Consider the following 25,078-nt stretch of genomic DNA (forward strand, 5'->3'; position numbering starts at 1 on the left):
TGAACAATTTCCTGAAAACGCCTTGTGTTTGGATAGCAGGACTTGCATGTGCACCCTTATTCCCTCCAATAGAGCTGAAATTCCCAGAGTGGTTTAACAATCAATCTCTCTTCCCAATGAACTCTGGGAATTGTAGGCTTGAGATGGGAAGAGGAGTCTCCTAACAGCTCTCAGCACCCTTAACAAACTGCAGTTCCCAGAATTCTTGGGGGGGGGGGAGCCATGAATGTTCAAAGGGAGAGTGAGACTGCTTTAAGTTCCTGTGCTTGTTCCCATGAGGGTCTAGGGAAAAGAAGGTGGCTCCTCTTTATACAACTTTTGTAAGGAGTGGGTAGCCAGACCCCAAATTAAGAAGGAAGAAAGTTGGCAATGGTGTGTATGGAGACTTACATAACCTCCCTTCCCTCCGCCAAGTCTCCTCACCAACCGCTGCTTCTCGCATCAGAACGGGAAGCAGATTAAAGAGGCAATTTAAGGTTCCTTTATTTCTACCGCTGCAGCCAGTCAACAGAGAGGTGTTGAAGGGCAAGGAGCAAAAGAATGACTGGGAGATGAATTATGAACCTGGATTATGAATTATGCACCCACGGTTTTCCTGCACTGCCATAGGATTATGACAATAATTACAAATCACGAATAAATGGCATGCATGCAGCACTATTGGTATGCAATAACTGGTTGCAATTGAAAATTTAGGAAAACACGTCAACAGAAAGAGCCTTATAAACTCTCGCCATTTAATACTCCACACCCCAGCCTCCCTTTCCTGTGTCTGTTCTGCCCAATACACAGAAGTCTCCAAATGCTGCTAGATGAGGTCGCAAAAGGTCCTTGGCTTGATACCAGGAGGTAGTAGATAATGACTTGCTCCAAAGGGCTCACAAGTTCTAATAAGCAAACAGCAATGCAGCTGAATGTGCGAGGCATGAGCTACAGTGCCGGGAATATCAATCAGAGCTACTGGCATCCCTGCACAGCAGAGAGAGAGAGAGAGAGAGGGAGAGAGAGGGAGAGAGAGGGAGAGAGAGAGAGATGGGGTTGGCGTTGCAAAAAGCTGGGGCTTTTATACACAGAAGTACTTCTGTACAGATTGGAAAGTGGTGCAAAGGGTGGAGCCACTGACGTAGCTTTCAATAGATTCAAACACTTCAGACTGCACTGTCATGGCACACAACAACAACAACAGTTATTATTAGAATAATAACAATAATAAAGTTGTGTTGATTATTATTATTATTATTATTATTATTATTATTATTATTATTATCATCATCATCATCATCATCATTGTTGATAATAATGATAATGATATGCTATTGAATGATATGCTATCTAATGATAATGATATGCTATCTATGACAAATCTAGACAGCATCTTAAAAAGCAGAGACATCACCTTGCCAACAAAGGTCTGTATAGTTAAAGCCATGGTTTTCCCAGTAGTGATGTATGCAAGTGAGAGCTGGACCATAAAGAAGGCTGATCGCCGAAGAATGGATGCTTTTGAATTATGGTGCTGGAGGAGACTCTTGAGAGTCCCATGGACTGCAAGAAGATCAAACCTATCCATTCTTAAGGAAATCAGCCCTGAGTGCTCACTGGAAGGACAGATTCTGAAGTTGAGGCTCCAATACTTTGGCCACCTCATGAGAAGAGAAGACTCCCTGGGAAAGACCCTGATGTCGGGAAGATGGAGGGCACAAGGAGAAGGGGACGACAGAGGACGAGATGGTTGGATAGTGTTCTCGAAGCTACCAGGATGAGCCTGACCAAACTGCGGGAGGCAGTGGAAGACAGAAGTGCCTGGAGTGCTCTGGTCCATGGGGTTACAAAGAGTCCGACACGACTAAACGACTAAACAACTAAACAACAACAACAACAAATGCTATCTACATTGTGTTCTGCATTGTGTTTGATAGGTTCCTATCACAGGAGCTTACAGTTTTAAAATAAATACAAGTGAAACAACAGCGGAAGTGGAGAATGGAGGCAGGGCAAAAGGGGAAGAGTATGTGATAATTGCAATTACATGAATTTTGGCTTAGTTACAACAGGGTGCTGGCTGTTCCAGAGGCTCCCTGCAAAAGGTGAGTTTTGAGGGGCAACTTGTAAGGGAAGGGTTGAATTCTGGGAGGGAGCAGTCAGTAATTTAATTTTTTTAAAAAGGAATTTAATGGTCAAATTTGGGGGATCTTGGATCCCCCCAAAAAAACTTTTGACATCACAGTATCACAGAGTGGGAACTTATGGGAATAGTCATTTAAAAAAATAAAAAATTAGGGTCAACTTTTTTGATCTGCGGAACTGTGCGCAGTTACAGGTGCCACATAATATTCATTCTGCTCTAGCAATCATTATTCTAGTGTGGCAGCACCTACACTTTGGAATCCCCCTGCCTATTGATATCTGGAAGACACCTTTGCTGTACTTTTTTCGGTGCCTGTTTAAAATGTTTTTGTTTAGGCAAACTTATCCAGACATGTAGAAAATTCACATCTGTTTTAATCCCCTTAATCAGATACCATTTCATGCCATTACTTTTTTAGCCTCAGGACAGTTCCACCAGCAGTGGATACAATCTGCTCTATCCATTCCACATCCATCCATTTCCAGCACTCATCATTTCCCACTTTGTATATGTTGTGTATTGCCAACAAAGGTCTGTATAGTTAAAGCTATGGTTTTCCCAGTAGTGATGTATGGAAGTGAGAGCTGGACCATAAAGAAGGCTGATCACTGAAGAACTGATGCTTTTGAATTATGGTGCTGGAGGAGACTCTTGAGAGTCCCATGGACTGCAAGAAGATCAAACCTCTCCATTCTGAAGGAAATCAGCCCTGAGTGCTCACTGGAAGGACAGATCCTGAAGCTGAGACTCCAATACTTTGGCCACCTCATGAGAAGAGAAGACTCCCTGGAAAAGCCCCTGATGTTGGGAAAGAGGAGGGCACAAGGAGAAGGGGACGACAAAGGACGAGATGGTTGGACAGTGTTCTCGAAGCTACCAGCATGAGTTTGACCAAACTGCAGGAGGCAGTGGAAGGCAGAAGTGCCTGGCGTGCTCTGGTCCATGGGGTCACGAAGAGTCGGACACGACTAAACGACTGAACAACAACAACAACAACAACAACAACAACAACAACATATGTTGTGTATAAATACCACAATATCCAAAGTTTAAAAGAGTCTCCCCCCTCACAGACATCAATATTGATTTATCCAGCCTTGAGGAACTGTTACCCCATGTAGCATTGCTGTTAAATGGCATTAAAATACAACACAGCACGGTTTGCAAGAAGTTTTGTAAGGTGAATTATTTGAAATATTGCAAAAAAAGATAATGAGAAGAATTCTTAAAGATAATTAAAGGTAATATGAAATTAAGAAATGCATAATAAGTGATAAGAATGGAAAATCATCAGAGGTGTTGACAGAAGTCCAAAAATTATTGTATAAGATGAGAAGTTTTGTTGTATGAATGATAATTAATATGTTAAAAACTAATAAAAATGTATATAAAAATAAAATAAAATACAACATAGCACTTCAGTAATTTCCTCCCATTTTGTAACATAGTCAATTTTTGTTCTATCTCCCACGTGAAAAACAATTTGATATTTTTGGAGCAATTTTTTTCCAGGTTTTTGACAAATTGATTTCTCAAACTTATTTGGCCATTTATTTTAAGAATCTCTAATTCAAAAATATTAATATAATATGAATTCTATATTATCCAAAGCTTCCCTCGTTTGATCTATAGACATTATTTGATTATTACCAATTTGTTCAATCATAATTTTCCAGCCCTCCTTTATGCCAGTTAACAAACTACTCCATGGTTTCATTTTTACTGAATGGTGGATAAAATAGCAGAGATGTAATTAGTGATGTCAATAGACACAGTTTGCTTTTTATTTATCCCATATAGTGCAAAGTGCTGGAGAAACAATCCTTCTCCAATATTCTGTCTTTTGGGTCCATCCATAATAATACATTTGATGGGATTGTTACAAAACATTCCTCTACTGCTTCTATTTCTCCTTGTCCTGGTTGATAATACCATTTGGTAATCCAAATTATTTGCCTGAAATTCATTTATTAAATCAGGAGATGACAACCCTCCCTTATTTTTGTTGGTGTACGTTATTTTAGCTTTAACTTGTGGTGTTTTTGTTTTTCAGCCCATATAAAACTGATATTTAATTGTTGCCAAGTTATTACCTTGATGTTGCCCTCTCTGCAGATTAAATTTTGTAGATAAGCTTCCTTTCACTAAAACTCTTGCTTGGAGTAAACTGAATCTATTTTATAAAACTTGTTCCGAAGGCAACTTTTTTCAGCACATATAAAAGATAGGACCATTCAAGCCTATCAAAAGCTTTTTAGTGTCGACAAAAGTGATAAATGATTCCCCCATTGATGAAATTATTATATTTATCATTTCAAGGATATTATATGCCATTCTCCTTCTAAGAAAAACCTACTGTTCTGTATAAATTTATTTATGCATTACCACATCAAAGCTCCTTGCCAGTGTTGATGGAAATATTTTTAATCAGAATTTAATAATGATACTGGATTATGCTGCATGGGTAGTAATAAATTCTTTTCTGGTTTGGGAAAAATCATGACTGAATCCTCATTCAATTTTTGTAGGATTTAACCTTCCTTCAACATAGAATGACAGGCATCGCCCCATGTCCATGCGATCAGCATGTATGTGCCATTTTCAGCACTGCAAGGGGGTGGGGCTGGTCATGAATGCACTTCTGTGTGAGTGGGGAGTTTCCTGTATAACATACAATTGTATAGTTGGGAGATATCCCAATGGTCATCTAGCCCAACCCCCTGCAATGCAGGCAAGTGCTATGTAGAACTCAAATGAAAATCCATCAGGTCTGGACGATATTTGAACTTTAGCTTTTGCTATCATTTTCCTTACTTCTTTTTCTTGAATTGGAGCATGCAAATATTCTTTTTCTACACCTGTTAGGTTTCACAGTCTTATATTAGGAAAAAACTTTTGTTTTTTCTTGTATTTGTGGATTTTTGGAAGACATAACTTGATATAATATTTATTAAACCCTTCCTTTAGTTCTTGCTCATTAAGAACATATTGATTATCATCCTTCCTATTAAGTGGAATAACTTGCTTTCTAAACTTCTTTCTTAAATAATATGTAATTTATCATCTGTTACCTTTATTTTTTAAAAAACGTTTTCTTGCTAAACCAAACTGTACTTTCACTATAATAGCCTTTTAGCTTCTAATAATTTTTCATTAATCATTTCCTTGCATCCTTTCCCCCCTTAGATGCACCTTTTTTTAACCCCCCCAAAGGCCGTAGCAGATTCCCATAATATAGAATCAGTAATCTTTGGGGTATCATTATTATCAAGCTAAATTTTAAGTTCCTCTGAAACAGTTTTAACAAAAGACTTATTCTGTATTAAGAACAAATTAATATTTGCATTATATTGTATAGTTAATAGTAAAACTAATTGGACTGTGATCACTATATAGAGTAGTACCAAGAGTTGAATAGTCAATCCTTTGTGTTAACTCTGATGATGTACAACAAATATTTGTGAATAAATATCAGGTACTCTGAAATAATATATATAATCTCTGTAATAATAATAATAATAGGCTGGTTTTATTGTAAAATATTTCTGAGATGACTCATAATACGTTTAGAGAATGCAGTAGCTAGGTTGATGACTGGAGCCATTTATCACCGGGCTGCCGTGCCTCCTAGAATATTTGAGGGCTCTTTGCATCCTTTCTCTCTCACACCTGAGACAACTGAGGAATGGAAGGAGAGGTGTAAAACAGCCACCCCACCCCTTTGAGTGTCCTCCCTTCTTGCCGCATTCAAAAAATGGCAGAGGTTTGAGTGAAGCAGGGTGGAATAACACAGAGGGCTTGTTTTTCTAAAAGCAGGGAAACAAAGCAGTTTGAAGAAGGAGAAATAGAAAGAGAAGCTACAATGCAGAAGCTAACAAAGCAGAGGCTTTCCCTAACTTCCTTCCTGCTGTACTCAATCCCTGTTTTAAATTGCCACTTTCCTTCCTTCATTGTCACCCCTACTCAACACTATTTTAACCTCTGCCACCGTTTAAAATCTCTACCATTTCGTTTCCATTCCTGTTTCATTCAAACCTCTGCTGTTGTTTAAAACTGCACTCCTGCTTTACTCAAATATCTGTAGTTTAAAACAATTTTTTCCCTTAGTGTTGCTCTACCGCTGCTTTACTCAAACTTCTGCCCTTATTTAAAACAGCCACTTCTTTTTCAGTGTCTCTCTTTTTATTCTCAAACTTTTCCCTCTTGTATACCTCAGCTTCCTCATGTGAGAGATAAAAGATGTAGAACTTTACTCAAGACCTCTGTCATGGTGTAAAACTGCCATTTTATTCTCAGTTCCCTCCACCCGTTTTACTCAAATGTCTCCTGTTGTTTTACACCACCACTTTCCCTGTCTGTGGTGGCTGCTGGTGATGTACAGCCTGCCTTCTCTTTGCTCCCTGACCTGACTCTGAATTCATGCATTTTCTTCAGTGGGGGCTGTGCTCCGACTTCAAGGAAATCCAGGATTGTGATGCAGCACTACAAATGATAGCAGCCTTGCATTTTTATGTATATAGGAAGATATGTGCAACACTAACCTGGAGAGCATGGTAGTGAGTCCAGGTGTGGCACAAAGCCTCAAGCAAGAACATGAGTGTGGGAATTGCTAGTTGGTTTTGTCCTCACTTAGGGATGTGGGTGGCGCTGTGGGTTAAACCACAGAGCCTAGGGCTTGCCGATCAGAAGGTCAGCGGTTCGAATCCCTGCAATGGGGTGAGCTCCCGTTGCTCGGTCCCTGCTTCTGCCAACCTAGCAGTTCAAAAGCACATCAAAGTGCAAGTAGATAAATAGGTACCGCTCCAGCGGGAAGGTAAATGGCATTTCTGTGTGCTGCTCTGGTTCACCAGAAGCGGCTTAGTCATGCTGGCCACATGACCTGGAAGTTGTGTGCCGGCTCCCTTGGCCGGTAAAGCAAGATGAGCGCCGCAACCCCAGAGTCGTCCGCGACTGGACCTAACGGTCAGGGGTCCCTTTACCTTTACCTTTGTCCTCACTTATTTTTGTTGTCTTAATCAGTAACAAGGGGATCACTGGCCACGCATCCCCTCCCCAGAGTATGGTAGGAGGGCTTTCTTGCTCCTGAAGGTGTGTAGTGAAATGGAGTTTCTTTTGCAAGAGGACACACTAGAGCAGGTATCAGGGACAGGTGACGCACCTATGGCCACTGACACCTAAGAAGAACGATGCAGGAGGTAGTGACTAAGGTTGAGTATCGTCTCTTCCCCTATCCTGCCCATGTGAAGGTTCTTGCAGTTTGAGAATCTTTGGCTAAATGCCCAGTGACTGAGTGGTTACCTCCAAGTGAGTTATGAGCACTGCAAGGAAGAGAGGTGGTGATGGAGACTGTGGACGAGCAACAGTGGGAAGGAGCAGCAGCAGATGAGATGATAAAGAGCTGCTGACACAAGGAGAGGTCTGGTGATGGGGGTGGGCAATCCACACCAACGCACAAACCAGGCCAGGGGCCACGGTGGCTGTTGACTTAGCAGCAACAGATCAGGGGTAATCAGAGGGACCTCCAGGGTTTTTTTCATGAAACATTTTTTGATTTATAGATTTGGTATTCCTGGATTTTAAAGAACTGTGACATTTTGGGTGCCACTGTGGCTTTCATTATATTGCTTCTGTTTTTATGCTGTGTTTAGATATTGCTGTTTTAATTTCATAGGCAATGTTTTACCTTTATTGTAAGTCACCTGGGGAACTCTTGTTATTGGGTTGGCATATAAACTTTGCAAACAAATAAATCAAAATTCAAGCAGCCTCTATCCTGAAAATACAATTTAGCAAAAGAAGATGGACAGACCTGAAGCAGAAAGCCTCATTTTAGTGGACAGTGCAATTTTATAACAAACTGCGGTTGACAAGCTGGAACCAATTTCCATATTACTGACAGCAACCTGCCACAAGATGGAGATAGCAGGTAAGAGAGGAGACCCTACCTTTCCAACTAAAGTTTGTGTGCAGTTAGACCCCGACAGCAAGCCCAACTGAACTCAACGAAAGTTACTTCTGCGTAGGACTGCACTGCAAGTCACAGCAACTTCCACTACTGAATTATTTTAACACGTCTTGAAAAAAAAGTCTTTACAATCTAATCAAAAAGAATCTCACCAAAGCTACACACACCATTGGAACAGTTCACCGTCCATCATGGGCACACTCTATGCATTCGAAGCCATGGCCTGTGCCGTCTTATTTTATAAAATAAACTTTATTAATTTTTAAAATATAGACAAAATACAAACAACACAAAACATACGGATACACAAGGAAAGAGGGGCCAAGTGACTAGAGTAGATAAAATGGAGGGGAAGGTAATAGAAGATAATAACAGTAAAGGTAAAGGGACCCCTGACCGTTAAGTCCAGTTGCGGACGACTCTGGGGTTGTGGTGCTCATCTCGCTTTACTGGCCGAAGTAGCCGGTGTTTGTCTGCAGACAGCTTCCGGGTCATGTGGCCAGCATGACCAAGACACTTCTGGTGAATCAGAGCAGCGCACGGAAATGCCGTTTACCTTCCCGCTGGAGTGGTACCTATTTATCTACTTGCACTTGACGTGCTTTCGAACTGCTAGGTTGGCAGGAGCAGGGACCAAGCAACAGGAGCTCACTCCGTTGCGGGGATTTGAACCGTTGAACTTCTGATCGGCAAGCCCTAGGCTCTGTACCCTACATTAATTAATTAAAGTAACCTACATTAATTCATGTGATGCAACTTTTATAGTCACAATCCAAGGCATGAAAAAAGTATTCTACCATAATCTTCTAAAATATATCCTCTCCACAAACTTAATTGGACCGTTGAGGGTCCATGTTCCGTCTCTGCTGTATTGACGTATATCAATGATTTAGACCAAATAGCACAAAAAGAATCTGATTTATGTTCTCCCCTCATTTTTAAAAATTTTTTTTGGTATGTGATGTGCTCAGAGAGAGATGGCTTAAGGGCTCATAGTAATATTTAAGGGTATGAACCTGTTTCAGATGAAGCAACAAGTTTATTCTGCTTATGGCCTCAAAGACCATCTTGCTGAAGCCTCAGAACCTCATGGACAGCTAAGATTTCCACCAGTTATGTGAAGGGCTTCAGTGACTTGCTGCCATGCCTTTATCTGACCTGGTACCAGACATTTGTCCTCAGAGACAAACCAGAAACAGCACTGGTTAAGGAGCTGGCAGGGCCCCTTGGAATCAGTGCTGAGAAGACCCACTGAAGAGTCCTTGACGTTGTCAGAAGAGGAGGTCCTTGTGAGTGCTGGCACCAAAAGATCAAGGTCCAGGCCAGACAGCAATGACACAGCATGTTTCTACAATCCCAGAGTTGTCGCCTGGGCCTCATGAGTAAGCAATCTCAGAAATGCCTTCATTACTAGCTGCAATGGTGTGATCTAGAAGGGCAGATTAAAGGAGGTCTCCCTCTCCCTCTTGAGCCTTCCAGTTGCTGGAAATAACTCAAGCTGCTGACTCCTTGGTCCACTTACCCCTCCTTGTATCTTGCCTGAAGTCCCTCTGATAATGACCTTGAGCTGTTGCCCCACCTCACACCTCTGGGTTGTATTTTGGACCTAGATGGATTCTCTGTGCTTGACTTTGGCTTGTCTGAGCAGTGCTGCACTCATCATACCACCTGAGACTGGGACCCCAGACCCTGAGGATACCCACTAGACCACGGCTCCTCTTAGATCCTTGCCTGCTCCCCAAGATGAGCAAAACTAGGATCTAGATTGCTATCGGAAAGCTTTTAATGTTTGATGTGTTCCTTTATACTTTGTTGGAAGGCACCCAGAGTGGCTGCAGCAACCCGGTCAGTTGCGTGGAGTACAAGAATTATTATTATTATTATTAATATTAACTATCTCTCTCTGCCTTTTTCCTTCTCCTTAAAGCGAAATTCACGTGCACACACTCAAAAAGCCATGAAAGAAAGTAGTACTGCTGCTATTGGTATGACTCCCCCTAGGTCAGACACAATCCACTTGCAGGTTCCAAGCCATCAGCAGAATGGCTGTATAGGGAACCAATGGAAGCTGGTCCACCCGGGTTATCAGGGCACAGCCAGGGCTTTTTTCGTGGGAACTCACTGGAATTCAGTTCTGGCACCTCTCAGGTGGGCACCATTGCCATTCTAAGAGAACGAGGGAGGTGTTCATGGCAAGTTCTGTCACCTCTTTTTCTACAAAAATAGCACCAGGCACAGCCCTCCTAATGTGTATGTCAAGCATTTTAAAGATAAACTTATTTCAAAGCTACACTCTCTTTCCTGCCCCCCCCCCCCATTTTATAATTCTGATTGAAGTCTGAGGTTCTGCAAACGTTGCTGTCAATCAGCTCTCTGCCCCACACAGCCAACCCCAAATTCCTCCCATGCATCTCTAAGCAAAAAAGGCAAGTGATTGAATGGACTTGTCCAGCTAACAAATCTGTGGTTAAGAGGGCTATCCAGCACAGCCACTATAGCAGACTTGGGAGGTGTTAGGACTGCTTCAAGAACAGCCTTAGCCTAGATCAGAACCAGGCATCTGTTCTGAGCATGCTCAGAGCTGTTTCCTTGAAGGCCACACATACCCAGCCAGGCCTTGGGAGTGCACTTGTTCTCTGAGCTCCATTGCTACCTTTTTGTGTAACTGAGCAGGACTGGCTGCAAAGTGGCTTTGCTGTCTTTCCCTATGTATTTGTTTTACTTATACAATTTTTGTTACATGGATGGAGATACTGGGAGCACTTTAAGGGTTTGCAAGTGTATTGCTACATAAATGTTCACGGTTTACCACAAATGATGCATCGGACGAAATGGACTTTAGCCTCCAAAAGCTTATGCACTAATAAACGTGCTGGTCCTTTCTCTGTTTTGCTGAAATTGTACTGCAGTACAAGCTATTTTAAAGGCTTCTAAGGATAAAAAGAGTATGGCACACTTGGGCAAATTTAAATTGCATTACAAAAGGCTCAAACAGGAACACTGTGCACGGGTTGCAGTCTCTTCTTGCACACCACACCCAGGCAAGCCTGTTGCAACAGGCAAGGCACATGCTGGATTTGCTGAAGAGCTACCTATAAAGTCTTATGTTTCTAGGTCCGCATATCGCAGCTGTAGATCAGATCATTTCCCCCTTTGATTTTGGCTTGCTGTTTTTCATTTGTTTGTTTAATGATTCCAAACCGGCCCTCCACACCTCCCCAATGCAAAACCAGGGGCAGGAAGGCTGGATATTTACTTTTTAAACAATTCTCATTTCTTTTAATCATTATTGGGTTTGTGTCCATTCCACCCTTCCTCCAAGGAGCTCAATTCAAAGTGTTGGTGCTGACCTTGAAAGCCCTAAACGGCCTCGGTCCTGTATACCTGAAGGAGCGTCTCCACCCCCATCATTCTGCCCGGACACTGAGGTCCAGCACCAAGGGCCTTCTGGCAGTTCCCTCACTGCGAGAAGCCAAGTTACAGGGAACCAGGCAGAGGGCCTTCTCGGTAGTGGCACCCTCCCTGTGGAACGCTCTCCCACCAGATGTCAAAGAGAACAACAACTACCAGACTTTTAGAAGACATCTGAAGGCAGCCCTGTTTAGGGAAGCTTTTAATGTTTGATGTATAGCAGTATTTTAATATTTTTTTGGAAGCCGCCCAGAGTGGCTGGGGAAGCCAGCCAGATGGGCGGGGTATAAAAAATAAATTATTATTATTATTATTATTATTATTATTATTATTAGGTGGCAGTCATGGGTCTCCTTTCCCCCGTGTTATCCTCACAAAGACCTTGTGGAGTGTGTTAAGCTGAGAGACTGGCCCAAGTCAGACAGTGAACTTCATGACTGAGTCAGGATTTGAATCCCGTTCTCCCAGCTCCTGGTCCACTTAATATCCTTTCTCCCTATTCCACATTCTGGAAAGATGATGTAGAAATGACTAAGATCGCTGTATCCTCCCAAACAGTGCCTGTAGGGCACCTTTATGACTAACCTAATCAGGTTGCAATTCTGTACAAGCTTATGAAGTGGCAATCCCAGGGATTCATTGAGGCCTGCTTCTGAGTAATGTACGGTTTCTTTGACTTGAACACACACTAGAAATCGTGGTGGCAACTCTGAACCAAGGCACAACACTTAGATATAAAAAAAATCCACTGTTTCATTGCAAAGGGAGGGGGAAGAGAACCAGAGCAGGTGGGGCCGCACATATTTCTTTCCTGCAGAGAAGCAACTGTGGCAGCAGCTGTATCCTGACTGTATCTGTAGTATCTTTGCAAGGGAGCCGGGTGGAGAGAAAACCAGAACTGGCCACACCCATAAGATCTCCTTGGCCACGCCCCCATGCTTCTGCTCTTGGAGGCGAGTGTCAGTACAGAGGCATGCTCAATAACTCAGTGATGGGTTTCACAACAGCCAACTCATCCTTCATCTCTGGTTGCTGATATCCCCTGTAAGGGATTAGAATCGAGCCACATAAGTGGAACCTGACCAGCGAGTGACATAAGTCGGCAAAGTGTTGCTCTGGCAGGCCTTAGGTGGTTCAAAAATCTTCATAAAGGCAGCCAAGAAAGCCTCCCAGGATGGAGAAGTGGGCTTTCCCATTCAGGGACGGAGATACCCAGTCGCGATCTTCTCTCCATAGTGCTAGAACCAATTCAGTCTTGTCCATGTGACAGGTCTCAGGCTGCAGCATAGACAATAGCTTGGCACTGGGCAATAAAACTATGCAAGTTTGGGTGCTATTAAAACATTTGTGTAAAGGCATTTGGAGCTGTGAGTTCCTGGCTTGTGGTACAATGGTTTTCTGATAGTCTTCTGCTTGCAGTTGGGAATCTTGTCTAAGAACAACTAGTTTTCTGCCTGGTGATGATCTGTTCCTGCAGAGCCTGGGGCCCAGTTGTGGCTCCATCCATTATGTTTTTGGGAGTACAGTGGTACCTCGGGTTAAGTACTTAATTCGTTCCGGAGGTCTGTTCTTAACCTGAAACTGTTCTTAACCTGAAGCATCACTTTAGCCAATGGGGCCTCCCGCTGCTGCCGCGCTGCTGGAGCACAATTTCTGTTCTTATCCTGAAGCAAAGTTCTTAACCTGAAGCACCATTTCTGGGTTAGCAGAGTCTGTAACCTGACGCGTATGTAACCCGAGGTACCACTGTAATGTAATGTAAAGATTAATGGAGTCTGAGCAAACTGTCAGGAACCACTAGCGGCAGAGAGTCCAAACAGGCCCACAATCAGCTTCCAAAGGAGATAATGAACCAAAGGGTTCTAGAGAAAGATCTCCAGAGGGCCTTCTCCCAGCCAAGTGGGAAGCCAGTTTTTCTACTGGAAATGCTGGGGCTTAAAATCCCAGTGGCATTCCTGGCAGAAATGGATGCACCAGGGACCTCGAGCATCTGCTCCCACCTCCACTGCCAGATGCTGGTCCTTTGGAATCAGAAGGGGTGGGCAGGCGGGCACTCCACAAGCAGCCTGATCATTCTGCTGGTGCTTGAACCAGACGCTCGCAGGCTTTTAGATGAAGCCTTGAGTTGGTGGTTCTTCCATGGTCAGGTTCCAAAATGGGCAAATGATATGATGAAGTGAACTTGAGGGAAGGCAGAGCAGGCATCTGTTTAGCATCTTCTGTCATGGGTGAGTTGCTCAGAATGAGGAACCAAACCTGAAGCAAGAGCTAAGATAGGAGTTCCTTGCGTCATATGCTATGGCCAGAGTGCCAAGCTGCAACCCCATTCCTGCCTTTTACTAGGGCACTACTGCAACACAATAGAGATGAAGCTGGAGACCCTCTCTTCCTGAGGGCTTCTCTGGTGGTGCACTGGGAGCCTACGGACAGACTTCCCGATTCAAGGTCCCAGACCCCTTACACTTGGTCAATCCCCACCTGCTTTTGTAGAAGCACCAGAATGAGGGCAAGAGAGAAGAGCAGAGCCAGCACTTTCCCACGGCTTGCATTTTCTCTGCCATCTCCATAGTTCTTAGAAGGATTTTTGGCTTAATGAACATGATTGGTGAATGTCAGAAATGACAGCTGGTGTGATGGGGTCACTAGAGGATTGGACTAGGGCCTGGGAGACAGGGGATCAAATCCCTGCTCAGCTGGGAAGCTCACCAGGTGACCTCGGGCCAGTCTAACCTACCTCACTGGGTTCTTGTTGTTGTTGTGGGGATAGAATGGGGAGGAAGAGGAAACATGTGTGAAAACCTGAGCACCTTGGAGGAACGGTGGGATATAAACGTAATACATAAATAAAATAATAATAATAATACAGAAATAATTATGGTTAGGGATTTTAATGCTGTCACTTTCTGCGGACACTTTTGAAAACCCAGAAAATACCCAATACAAGTGTTTAGAAAGGTGTACTCTAACCCACCCGCCACCTGCCACTCTCCCGAACCTCCCCAAGTTTCTCCTGCTCTCCCAAACATAAACTCTACAGTGGTGCCTCGGGTTAAATACTTAATTCGTTCTGGAGGTCTGTTCTTAACCTGAAACTGTACTTAACCTGAAGCACCACTTTAGCTAATGGGGGCCTCCTGCTGCCGCCGGAGCACAATTTCTGTTCTCATCCTGAAGCAAAGTTCTTAACCTGAGGTACTATTTCTGGGTTAGCGGAGTCTGTAACCTGAAGCGTATGTAACCCGAGGTACCACTGTATTCTCCTTAGCATCCTCAGCAGGATGGAGCAAAGGAAGGGTCCCTTTCGCCCTCCCTCCTCCTTCCTGCCATTGTTCTCCGTTGCACAGACTAAAGGCAGGACGGGATGCTGGAGCGCTTATGAAGAGCTTCTCCAATGCAATGCAATATGGAAGGGGTCTTGAAAAGAAATCTAGATCACAGGCCCAAACTTTCACCACCCTAATACCCAGAAAGGGTGCACAAAGGAAAGCAGGGCCCACTCCCTTTGCGTATCCCCACTGAGCTGAAGAATCACCCTGCTGGACTTCTCAAATAAAATGGGAAGGGGCAGGAGCAGCTTCTTCCTCTTCCTCCTCCTCGAACGGCCATACACTTGCCAGCTTTAGTAGATGGATGAAGAAGCAACAGCCGCCCTATGCCACCTGCCCTCTTTGGTCCAGGAGAGGGGAGAGAAGGTGAACCATTGCCACGGCTGCCACAGAGCGAGGAAGGGGTGCTGCTGAACCACAAAGTGCTGCTCTCAGTGGCTGCTGCATCTGCGCAGCCACTGGTCAGCAGTCGGAGATGGTGGGGCCTAATAACAGTGGCAATTTCTGATAAAGTTCTTCTCCTGCTGGTGCTTCAGTTAAGTAGCACAACCTTGCTCCCAAACCAGCTCCTGATGAACACACGGCTGGCAGTTTCATGTGTCTGTCCACCCCCACCAATTTTCTGCTCCTCCTTCTCCTGCGCAAGCTCCACCCAGACTTAAACCAACATCAGGTTTTTGAGGGTATCCTATCTGCTGCTGCCATCTCTTTCTTCCCCCATCCCATCCACGTTGCAAAGAGTCTCTGCCTCCCCTTGCGCTGTGTGCAAATGGGCCGGTCCTTTGTGCAATTTTATTATTATGCTGTTACCATTTCATTTATGAATCGCTTTCTATGAGGTGTCACGAAATCATTTACATAAAAGCAAATATAAAACAGCTACATATGTAAAAACAGTTAAAACAATTGCACTTATAGAAACAGTTTAAACAACTACTATGAGACACGCCTTAATAGGAAAATAAAATAATAATAATAATATATTTATACCCCACCCATCTGGCTGGGCTTCCCCAGCCACTCTGGGTGGCTTCCAACAGAACACTAAAATACAATAACCTATTAAACATTAAAAGCTTCCCTAAACAGGGCTGCCTTCAGATGTCTTCTAAAAGTCTGGTAGTTGTTTTTCTCTTTGACATCTGCTGGAAGGGCATTCCACAGGGCGGGTGCCACTACCGAGAAGACCCTCTGCCTGGTTCCCTGTAACTTGGCTTCTTGCAGTGAGGGAACCACCAGAAGGCCCTTGGTGCTGGACCTCAGTATCTGGGATGAATGATGGGGGTGGAGATGCTCCTTCAGGTATACTGGGCTGAGGCTTTTTAGGGCTTTAACGGTCAGCATCAACACTTTGAATTGTGCTCGGAAAAGTACTGGAAGCCAGTGTAGGCCTTTCAAGACCGGTGTTATATGGTCTCGGCGGCCGCTCCCAGTCAGCAGTCTAGCTGCCGCATTCTGGATTAGTTGTAGTTTCCGGGTCACCTTCAAAGGTAGCCCCACATAGAGTGCATTGCAGTAGTCCAAGCGAGAGATAACTAGAGCATGCACCACTCTGGTGAGACAATCTGCAGGCAGGGAGGGTCTCAGCCTGCGTACCATATGGAGCTGATAAACAGCTGCCCTGGACACAGAAGTGACCTGCGCCTCCATGGACAGCTGTGAGTCCAAAATGACTCCCAGGCTGCACACCTGCGCACAGCTACCCCCACCTCTTCACCCCGATACTCTTCTCCATTTGACTGCGTTTGAGGCAGGGGCAGAGCGGGGAAGGGGCTTACGTACATCCCGCCAGTGTGCCTGGTGCCTTGGAACACAAACCCTGCACAAATGGGGAGTTGCCTGTAAACAAATGAGTGCCTTTGTTGGTGGTTGTTTAAAGACTTGATAGACCCCTTACTTAATCAGCTAAGTTACAGTTTAACCAGGTGGGGAAAGTGTTTTTGTTGGATAGGAAGGCTTCCGGTTGTTAAAATGAAAGCTCCCTCGCCCTACCTATGACCCTCAAAAAACACTTAAGAAGATTCAAATCCACTTAATTAATCCATCAATCCATTGGAGGGTGAGGGACACAAGAATTAGCTTAGAAAATTCACAGTAATTGGTATCCAAGGTTGGCTTGAGACTTCTCAGCACGGCAACAATTATTACTACGCTGCCATTTTAATGGTTTTATCCTTTTGGTGGGAGCCAGGTAGTGAACTTGGGGGGCGGTTTGTAGAGCGAACAGGGATAAACCTTGCGAGTGGGACAGAGAAGGAGAGGAGCTCTATAAAATTAAAGAATCATGTAATTAAGTCTGCAACTGTAAACATCTGGGGGAAATATAAATGGATTTTGGCTCTGGGAGTGCCCCTAGTATCACCAGCACTATAGTCTAAAATTTGGGTGCTGAATATTTCTCAATAAGTAGGATAAGTATTGTTTTAGGGATGGTAAAGAAAAAATTGAGTAGATACTGTTTGTGATGATCAATATAATTTTACCTTTTGCTGCTATAATAAATAATTACAGAACTACCAACATTAGGGATGGGGTTCTTAATGTCTGAACATGATATAATATAAAAAGGAAATGAACACAGCAACCTCATGCAGGCCAACTCAGAAATTGTACTCAAAAGGATTTACTCCCACGCGAGTGTGTATAGGAGCCACAACATGACTTTGGAAATATTGGAAAGGGTATATACCATTGCAACAGAGGCTGAACCATTTTTAAGTGTAAGGTAAAATGGGAATTGGACCTGCAGGTGTGTTTTTCAGACAAAGATTGACAGCACCTACCGTATTTTTCACCCTATAGGACGCACTTTTCCCCCTCCAAAAATGAAGGGGAAATCTGGGTGCGCCCTATGGGGCGAATGCAGGCTTTCGCTGAAGCTTGGAGAGCGAGAGGGGTCGGTGCGCACCGACCCCTCTCGCTCTCCAGGCTTCAGGAACACATCCGCAGCCTAGGTAGCCCTGCGGGAGGTCCCGCAGGGATGTCTAGGCTGCGGATAGCAGCCTGCTTCCCGGAGCGCCGGGCGCCCTGAAAGCAGAGTGCCCGGCGCTTCGGGAACACATCCACAGCCTAGGCAGCCCTGCGGGAGTTCCCCGCAGGGCTCCCCACGCTGCAGATAGCAGCCTGCCACCTGGCGCGCAGGGCACCCTGAAGCAGAGCGCCCCTCGTGCCGCACAGACATCTGCAGCGTGGGGAGCCCCACAAGCTCGGGGGACAGCGGGGAGGCGCAGCGCCGCCATCCCGCTGTTCCTCGACCTGGTTCGGTTTCCCCGACCTGCTATTGGGGGGGAAAGAAAGGGGGAAAATTCCTTTATTCTCCCCCCCCCAAAAAAAAACTAGGTGCGTCCTATGGGATGAAAAATACGGTATATAAAAAAATAGCAACCTCTGTATCCTTAAATGTGACCAGTAAAAAGAATTTAAACACTTGTGTGTTTATTTGGAACATTTACATGTACTACACTTCAACAAAAAGTTCTTAGACACTTTGGCTTACAACAATCTATTGTTAAAGCTGTTTACATTCTCAGCAGGGACACTTCTACCCCTGAGCAAACTGTGCTGCAAATCTGCTGTGTGAGTGCTGCAAATCTAAGCCTACAGATGTTTAGCAGATTTGCTGGTTATGTAAGAAAATTAAATACTTAGGGCCCCCATAAAAACACAGCGTGGTGTATTGACCACGGTGTCAGACTGGGACTGGGGAGTCTCAGCTTCAAATCCCTACGCAGCCATGAAGTTCCCTGGCTGACCTTAGACCAGGTAATATCCCTCAGCTTAATCTCCTTCTAAGGGTCGTTGTGAAGATGACAGAGGGCCAGGGAGAGTCATATAGGCTGCTTTCTTCTTCTTGGTGGAAAGGCAGGATATAAAAAATTGAAATCCCTGTTGTTCTGAGCACCAAATGGGTGTGGGAAACAATACAAACAGTTCTTTGGATTAAAATAATGCTATCTAGATTATACACTGATAATGCAGCAATAACGCCTCGTGCCAAAAACTGGAGCTCTCAAAAAGTCCTTTTTATGAGGATTTTCTTTCTTCTTTTTTTTTTTGCAGAAAATACAGTTTGTTATGAGTGCACACAAAGTCACTACTGTGATTTAAACCCATTTGTTTTGTTAAAGAGAAATGCATGTGTGTGGAAACAACTGGGGATTTTTTATTTTTTATTTAAATAGTAGGTCCCGTTGGGATAATGCTATAGCATTATTCCAAACTAATTTGTGAAATATTGTTCATATGGTATTCTTTTAAAAAAGAAGCATGATTTAATGTGATTTCCCCCCCATATTCCCCTTTCCTTGCCCAACATACCATATAAAATAATAATAAAAAATACACAAACAGGCCATATTAAATTACAAACAAAAAAGGAACAATGGAGGATACCAGTGGCAAAATGACTTCTGGAAGGAAAGTCCTTCCCTCCTCCTCATTCTCTTCTCCTCCGCTGCCCCAGAGGCTGCGGTACAACAGCCAGACATTCACACTTCACAACATGCTCACTAGCAACGGGTATTTTATTGCAGCCCTTCAATGGGCAAACACCTTTTCACTCTGAGGACATACAAGTCTGGATGGAAGGAGAACATGGCACAGTATCAGGGAGACAAGTCCCCTCCTCTCAGTACTTTGGATCTGTTGCAGAACCCTGCACAGAAAACCATCTACAGCTTGAAGCACAGACAGGAAAGGACAAAGCCTACCGAAGCCACACCGCCTACGGACTTTCCCGGTGCATTAACCAGTTTGCAAGCCGGAGGTCTCCCTCTCCTGTGCTCCCAAAGCTGCCAAGTACCCTGTCATGCAGTTCAGAATCTCTTATTTCAGCAGATACCAGCCCTTGCTTCAAACACAGCAAGAACAAAAAGAAGAAAGAAGAAGAAGCAGCAATAAGCTCTGTGCCCTACATGCGCTCAAAGCTAACCTCTTTCTTGTACTCCACGGATGTATCCCAACGCATGCATAGATAGCCCTCAGAGCGGGGGCGCACTCAAAGCAGCAGAGAAGCCCCAGCTGCGGGGGCAGGTGCCATTTCCACATGCAGAAGCCTTGCAGCCACACCCTTTGTGCCACCGCTCAAGATACTTGCCTTTCTTACCCTGCGTCCTCAGATACACTGAGGCTCTCGTGTCATCAGGCTCTGCGGCAGAACTGGGATAGGCATTTCTGCGTCTTGCCCGAGGTATAAGATTTGTGAGTGGAAGAGAGGCTGGAGACTGGGACACATACAAAGACCCAGAATGCATGCCTTCCGACCCGTTTTATTTCAGTGAGCACCATACATGGAGGGCTCTGTGAAAGGGCTCCAGCAGAACGCACAGAGACCCCACCCGCCAGTGGACCCTGCCCCTCCCAAGCAACATGCTTGCTCCCCCCCAGGTGCCACCTGCCAGCTCCTGTTCCTTGCAGCCAGAAGGTCTCCTCCCGCCTCCCACACAGTTGTCCCCTCCACCGGCTGGGCTGGCAGGAGGCCTCTTCCCTGAGCAGTCCTTTCCTGAGCAACTGGCACCTGGACACCTGCAGGCTCCGGCCTGCAACATGCCAAGGGGTCAAGGTCCATTCATTCAGGGTGGGCGGAGTCCACGTCACTCCCACACTTCTGTCCATATGGCCCGGGTGCGGCGTGAGGGGGTTCTGGGAGGGTGCAGGACAAGCTCTCCTACCTGCTTGTTGGTGTATTTCTGAGGGTTGGTGCGGTAGCTGTAGTCTGAATACTGCTCCGAGCCTGTGGAATTGCTGTCCCCTGTGCCCACAAAGGTATTGGTGGCCGGCAGGTCCTGCACCACCTGGTGCTTCTTGGAGGCAGACGGAGACTGGGGCTGGAGCTGGATGGAAGGCAGGGGGGAGTTGGAGCGGTAGTGGCGGCCCAAGTCAGGGCTGCCAGGGGGGTAGTTCAGGGGCAGGTGGATGCGGGGGCTGTCGCTGACCGAGTCATTCATCAGGTTGAACTTGAGGGATTTCTGCAAGCCCGTTTCTTCCTCATCCTCGGCTGGTTTGGGCGGCTTGGGGGACTTGTTCTTTTTGACCTTGCTCTTGGCTTTGTTGCCTTTGCTGCCTTGCTTGGGAGCGTACAGGTCCTTGGTTTCCTTCTTGCCCGCCTGGTAGCCGCTCTTGGCCTCCTTCTGGCGGCAGTAGCGCACCAGCACAACCAGCACAATGACCAGAGTGACGGCCACTATGCCCGCAATGACCCCGAAGAGGATGTTGCTGCGCTGCTTGCTGCGCTCATACTCGGGGTCGCCAGCGATGTCAATGTCGATAGGCGTGTCCAAGCTGTGTCCCACCAGAGTCTCCAGCAGCGTGCGGTTAGTCAGGGTCTCGTTGACGTAGAAATGGACCAGAGCGGTGCCGTGGCGAGACGGCTTGCCCTTGTCATTGACGCGCACCACCAGGCGGTGAAGCCCGTGGTGCTTGCGGAGGATCTCCTTCTCCAATGTGATGTTTCCGCTCTGGGGCGAAATCTTGAAGAGCTCAAAGGGGTTTCCACCCATGATGCTGTACTGCAGCTCAGCGTTGATCCCAGAGTCAATGTCTTCGGCTCCGACACTCATGACCTGCTGCCCAGGACTAGTGTGCGGCTGGATATGCTTGTAGGAAGCATTGGATGGAGAAATGATGACAGGAGCGTTGTCGTTCTCGTCAAGCACATTGATGGTCACCCCAACATAGGCAGACCTGGGCGGGTCACCTGAATCCACAGCTTTCAGTCGGAAGGTGTAAGTGCTCTGCCGCTCGCGGTCAAAGGAAATGCTGGAGAGGATGGTGCCAGTACCATTCTGGATAACAAAGTCCCCGTTGTCCTGCTCTACTGAGAGCTGAATGAAGGCATTCTCCCCTTTGTCTGCATCGATTACTGTCACCATGCCCACGGGACTCAGAGGGGGCATGTTTTCCATGACGGAGAAGTTGTAGCCACTTAGCATGAACTTTGGGTCATTGTCGTTGCGGTCCATGACGTTGATGGCAACAGAGGCCGTCCCCTTCCGGCTAGGGCTGCCTTTGTCCGCTGCGACTACCAAGAATTCATAGCGTTCTCGCTGCTCACGGTCCAGGACAGTCTTAACCCGGATTTCACCAGACTCTGGATCAATGGAGAATATGCCTTTGGATGAAGGCTCTGTCACTAGGGAATACACCAGCTTAGCATTGGACCCGCTGTCGGCATCAGTAGCACTCACTTCTACCACTAAGTCATCTGGGGAATTATTTTCTGGGAAAGAGACCTCTGTTGAGCTCTGGCTGAAAACTGGGTCATTGTCATTAACATCCACCACCTGCACCTTGAGAGAGTTGGTGCTGGACAGAGGTGGATTGCCAGAATCCACAGCCACAATCTCAATGGTGTATTCTTTCACGGCCTCATAGTCTAGTGGCGTTGTGGTCTGGAGAAAATACTTCTTTTTGCTGTCACTTCCGGTGTCACTGGCTTGTCGCAACTGGAAAGGTACATCACCAGCCACCACACAGGTCACAACAGCATTCTCACCTTCATCCCGATCAGACACCTGTACCAGAGCCACAGGTGTCTCAACCGGCACATCTTCTGAGATATTAGCCATGCCATCTTGGTGGGTGACCAAGCCAATACCACGGATTTCAATGGATGGAGCGTTGTCATTCATATCCCTGACACTAATCACCACCTGGGCACGGGCAGTTTTGGGGTTGGCCCCTTTGTCCTTGGCCAACACGGAGAACTTGAGCACATTGATGTCTTCACGATCAACAGGACCCTGAACAGTGATAAGTCCAGTGGCTCTGTCCAGGCGCAGCAACCGGCGAACCACATCGGAAGCTTGGTGGAAGGAGTAGTCAATCTCAGCATTGGCACCCTGGTCAGAATCATTGGCCTTCACCTGCAATGAGAAAAGGAACTGGTGAGCAGGTACCTTGATAAATTATGCCTGAGAAAACTGAGCTTGCTGACCTTAAGAATGTGCCCCAACTATCCCTTGCACCAAGGAGATGACAGAACACTTCAGCCATCGCAAAGTGTTGCATCACATTGTGTGATGTCAACTGAATCAATTGCACTGACACCAAGAGCACTAGTTCACTACAGCTGCTTCTCACTGGGCAAGATGCAAGCCAAAGGGAGCCATCCCTGTCAAAATTCCAAAAGTTACCAATATTTTTCTTGGTGATTGCCAATAAAAGTTTCACACTGAAACTTTTATAGCACTGTTGTCTATAATAGCGGTGGGCAGAAAGTACATCAGGATCTACAATGGTGATTTGTAATAGGTTGGCAACTCTTTTTTACTCTTAACTGTAGAACAATAGCAACAACGAAAAGGGTTGTTTCCCCCCAATCTGAATTTGATTGTCTAAATGAAAGACAGTGAGGGAAAGCCATGAGTGCGTTCTTGTATGAATGGTGTTCCTAGACTGAAGATGTCCTCAGAGTTTCCCTCATCTGTAATCTTAGGTGTAAGTCTACCTCCAGGAATCACTATTTTTCACATAGCTCTGGGCTGTTCCACTCCTGGTTCTAACAAAACACAAAACAACCCTGCAAGCATGAGGCGTGCCTTGTCTTGTCATAAAAGCATTAAAAGAGATGTTGTAGTGTGGACTCTACAGCTTTGGATCTGTTCGTATCCTCTCTCATCCATAAATAATAAGAAAAATTAAAGAGCTTAGCTCTACCTACTTCAGCATCCTATTTCCATCAGTGGCCAGCCAGGTGCAAACTTTGCCCCCTTGAAACTAGCATTTAGAGATACACTGCCTTTGAACATGGAGGTCCCAGGTGCCTCTTCTAACTGATAAACCGGTCTTCCATGAACTTGTGCAATCCCCTTTTAAGCCACTGTGATGCAGTGGCCATCCACACCCTGCGATGGAGGAATTACAAAGCAGGCATTGTGTTCTTCCTTGTCTGTCTGGAATATAGTAGCTGAGCTATAGGTTATATTGGGTGGCCCTGCGTTCTAGTGTTCTGGGAAGCAGACAGAAATACCGTATTTTTTGCACCATAACACTCACTTTTTTCCTCCTAGAAAGTAAGGGGAAATGTCTGTGCGTGTTATGGAGCGAATGCCTGCGGGTGGCGGGGGGGGGGGATCTGCTGCAGTCGTGAGCAGAGGATCCATGGTTCCCCTTCCTTCCCTCCTCCGTGGTTACAAAGCATGGATCCACATGGATCCTCAGGATTTTTGCATTGGGCTACTCCAAACTCACTGTCAGATCACATGTCTGTGGCCACAGCATGAACCACAAAAATCATATATCCACTATTTCGTTTAGAATATTTTTTTCCTTGTTTTCCTCCTCTGAAAACTACGTGCGTGTTATGGTCTGGTGCGTGTTATAGAGCGAAAAATACGGTATATCTCCATATATTATCTGCACATGAGACATAATGTTATAAACCTCTATCATGTCTCCTTTTCTCTAAAACAACAAGTTCTTTATTAAAAAAAACCCCCAAACCCAAACATATAGGGAAGATGCTACAATCCCTTGGTTGGCCTTTTGTACACATTTTCCAACTCTGTTTTTTTTAAGATGGGTGACCAGAACTGTCCACAGTACCTCACCGGGCGATCTTGGGCCAGTCTTTTTCTCAACCTTACTCAATTTCACATGGTTGTTGTGGGGAGGATAAAATGAGACAATGCCCACGTTTGAGAAATGGTGTGGTAAAATGCAACAAATGGTCTCCTTAATATGTAGCAGTAAGTCAGGGTAATTGAGAAGTGTGCTAATGAATGCTGCTGGATCTCTCCCTACTTTGTTCCTTCTCTGGTGCAAGCAGCAGCAATAAACCATAGGGCCTTTGCCTGTCATTACAGCATTACAAATCTGGGGTTGTGGTTCTCCCTAACAAACCACAATCATTAGCCAACATGAAGTCATGGTTTGCTGTTGACTTGATGATCATGGTTTGTTAGGGAGAAACAAACCGCAACCTTGGTAATGACATGCAAAGGCTTCATGGCTTCCTACTCCCATTTCCACCAAAGGAGGAGCAAAGCCAGAGTGATCTGGCCGTCCCCATCGTCATTAAACGTGGTTTATCACTACATGCAAATTGTCCCAATTAAATAACCACTATTACTACATCCTGCCATTCAAGTCCTCTGTTAGTCAAAGATGACACCCACAGTCCATACCTGATACACCCAAACACTGTCTTCTAAGTGCCCCAACTGCACATACAACAATGCCCCAGCTAACTCCATAACCCACATCCCATGACTCCTGCAGAAGCTTGCTAGGCTCCTCAGCTCTTTCAGC

At 45.4% G+C, this 25,078-nt stretch overlaps 1 protein-coding gene across 6 annotated transcripts in view; it reads right to left on the reverse strand.

Moving 5' to 3' along the window:
• Positions 1-25,078, reverse strand: part of PCDH1 (protocadherin 1) — an 80,708-nt gene that overhangs the window by 27,240 nt on the left and 28,390 nt on the right. For all 6 annotated transcript variants that reach the window (XM_083519058.1, XM_083519059.1, XM_083519061.1 and 3 more), the window contains exon 3: positions 20,500-22,692. In XM_083519058.1, coding sequence (XP_083375184.1) covers positions 20,500-22,692 — 2,193 coding nt within the window. The remainder of the gene's footprint in view (positions 1-20,499; positions 22,693-25,078) is intronic.

Source organism: Podarcis liolepis (assembly GCF_965112155.1).
Source record: "Podarcis liolepis genome assembly, chromosome: 8".
Lineage (NCBI taxonomy): Eukaryota > Metazoa > Chordata > Lepidosauria > Squamata > Lacertidae > Podarcis > Podarcis liolepis.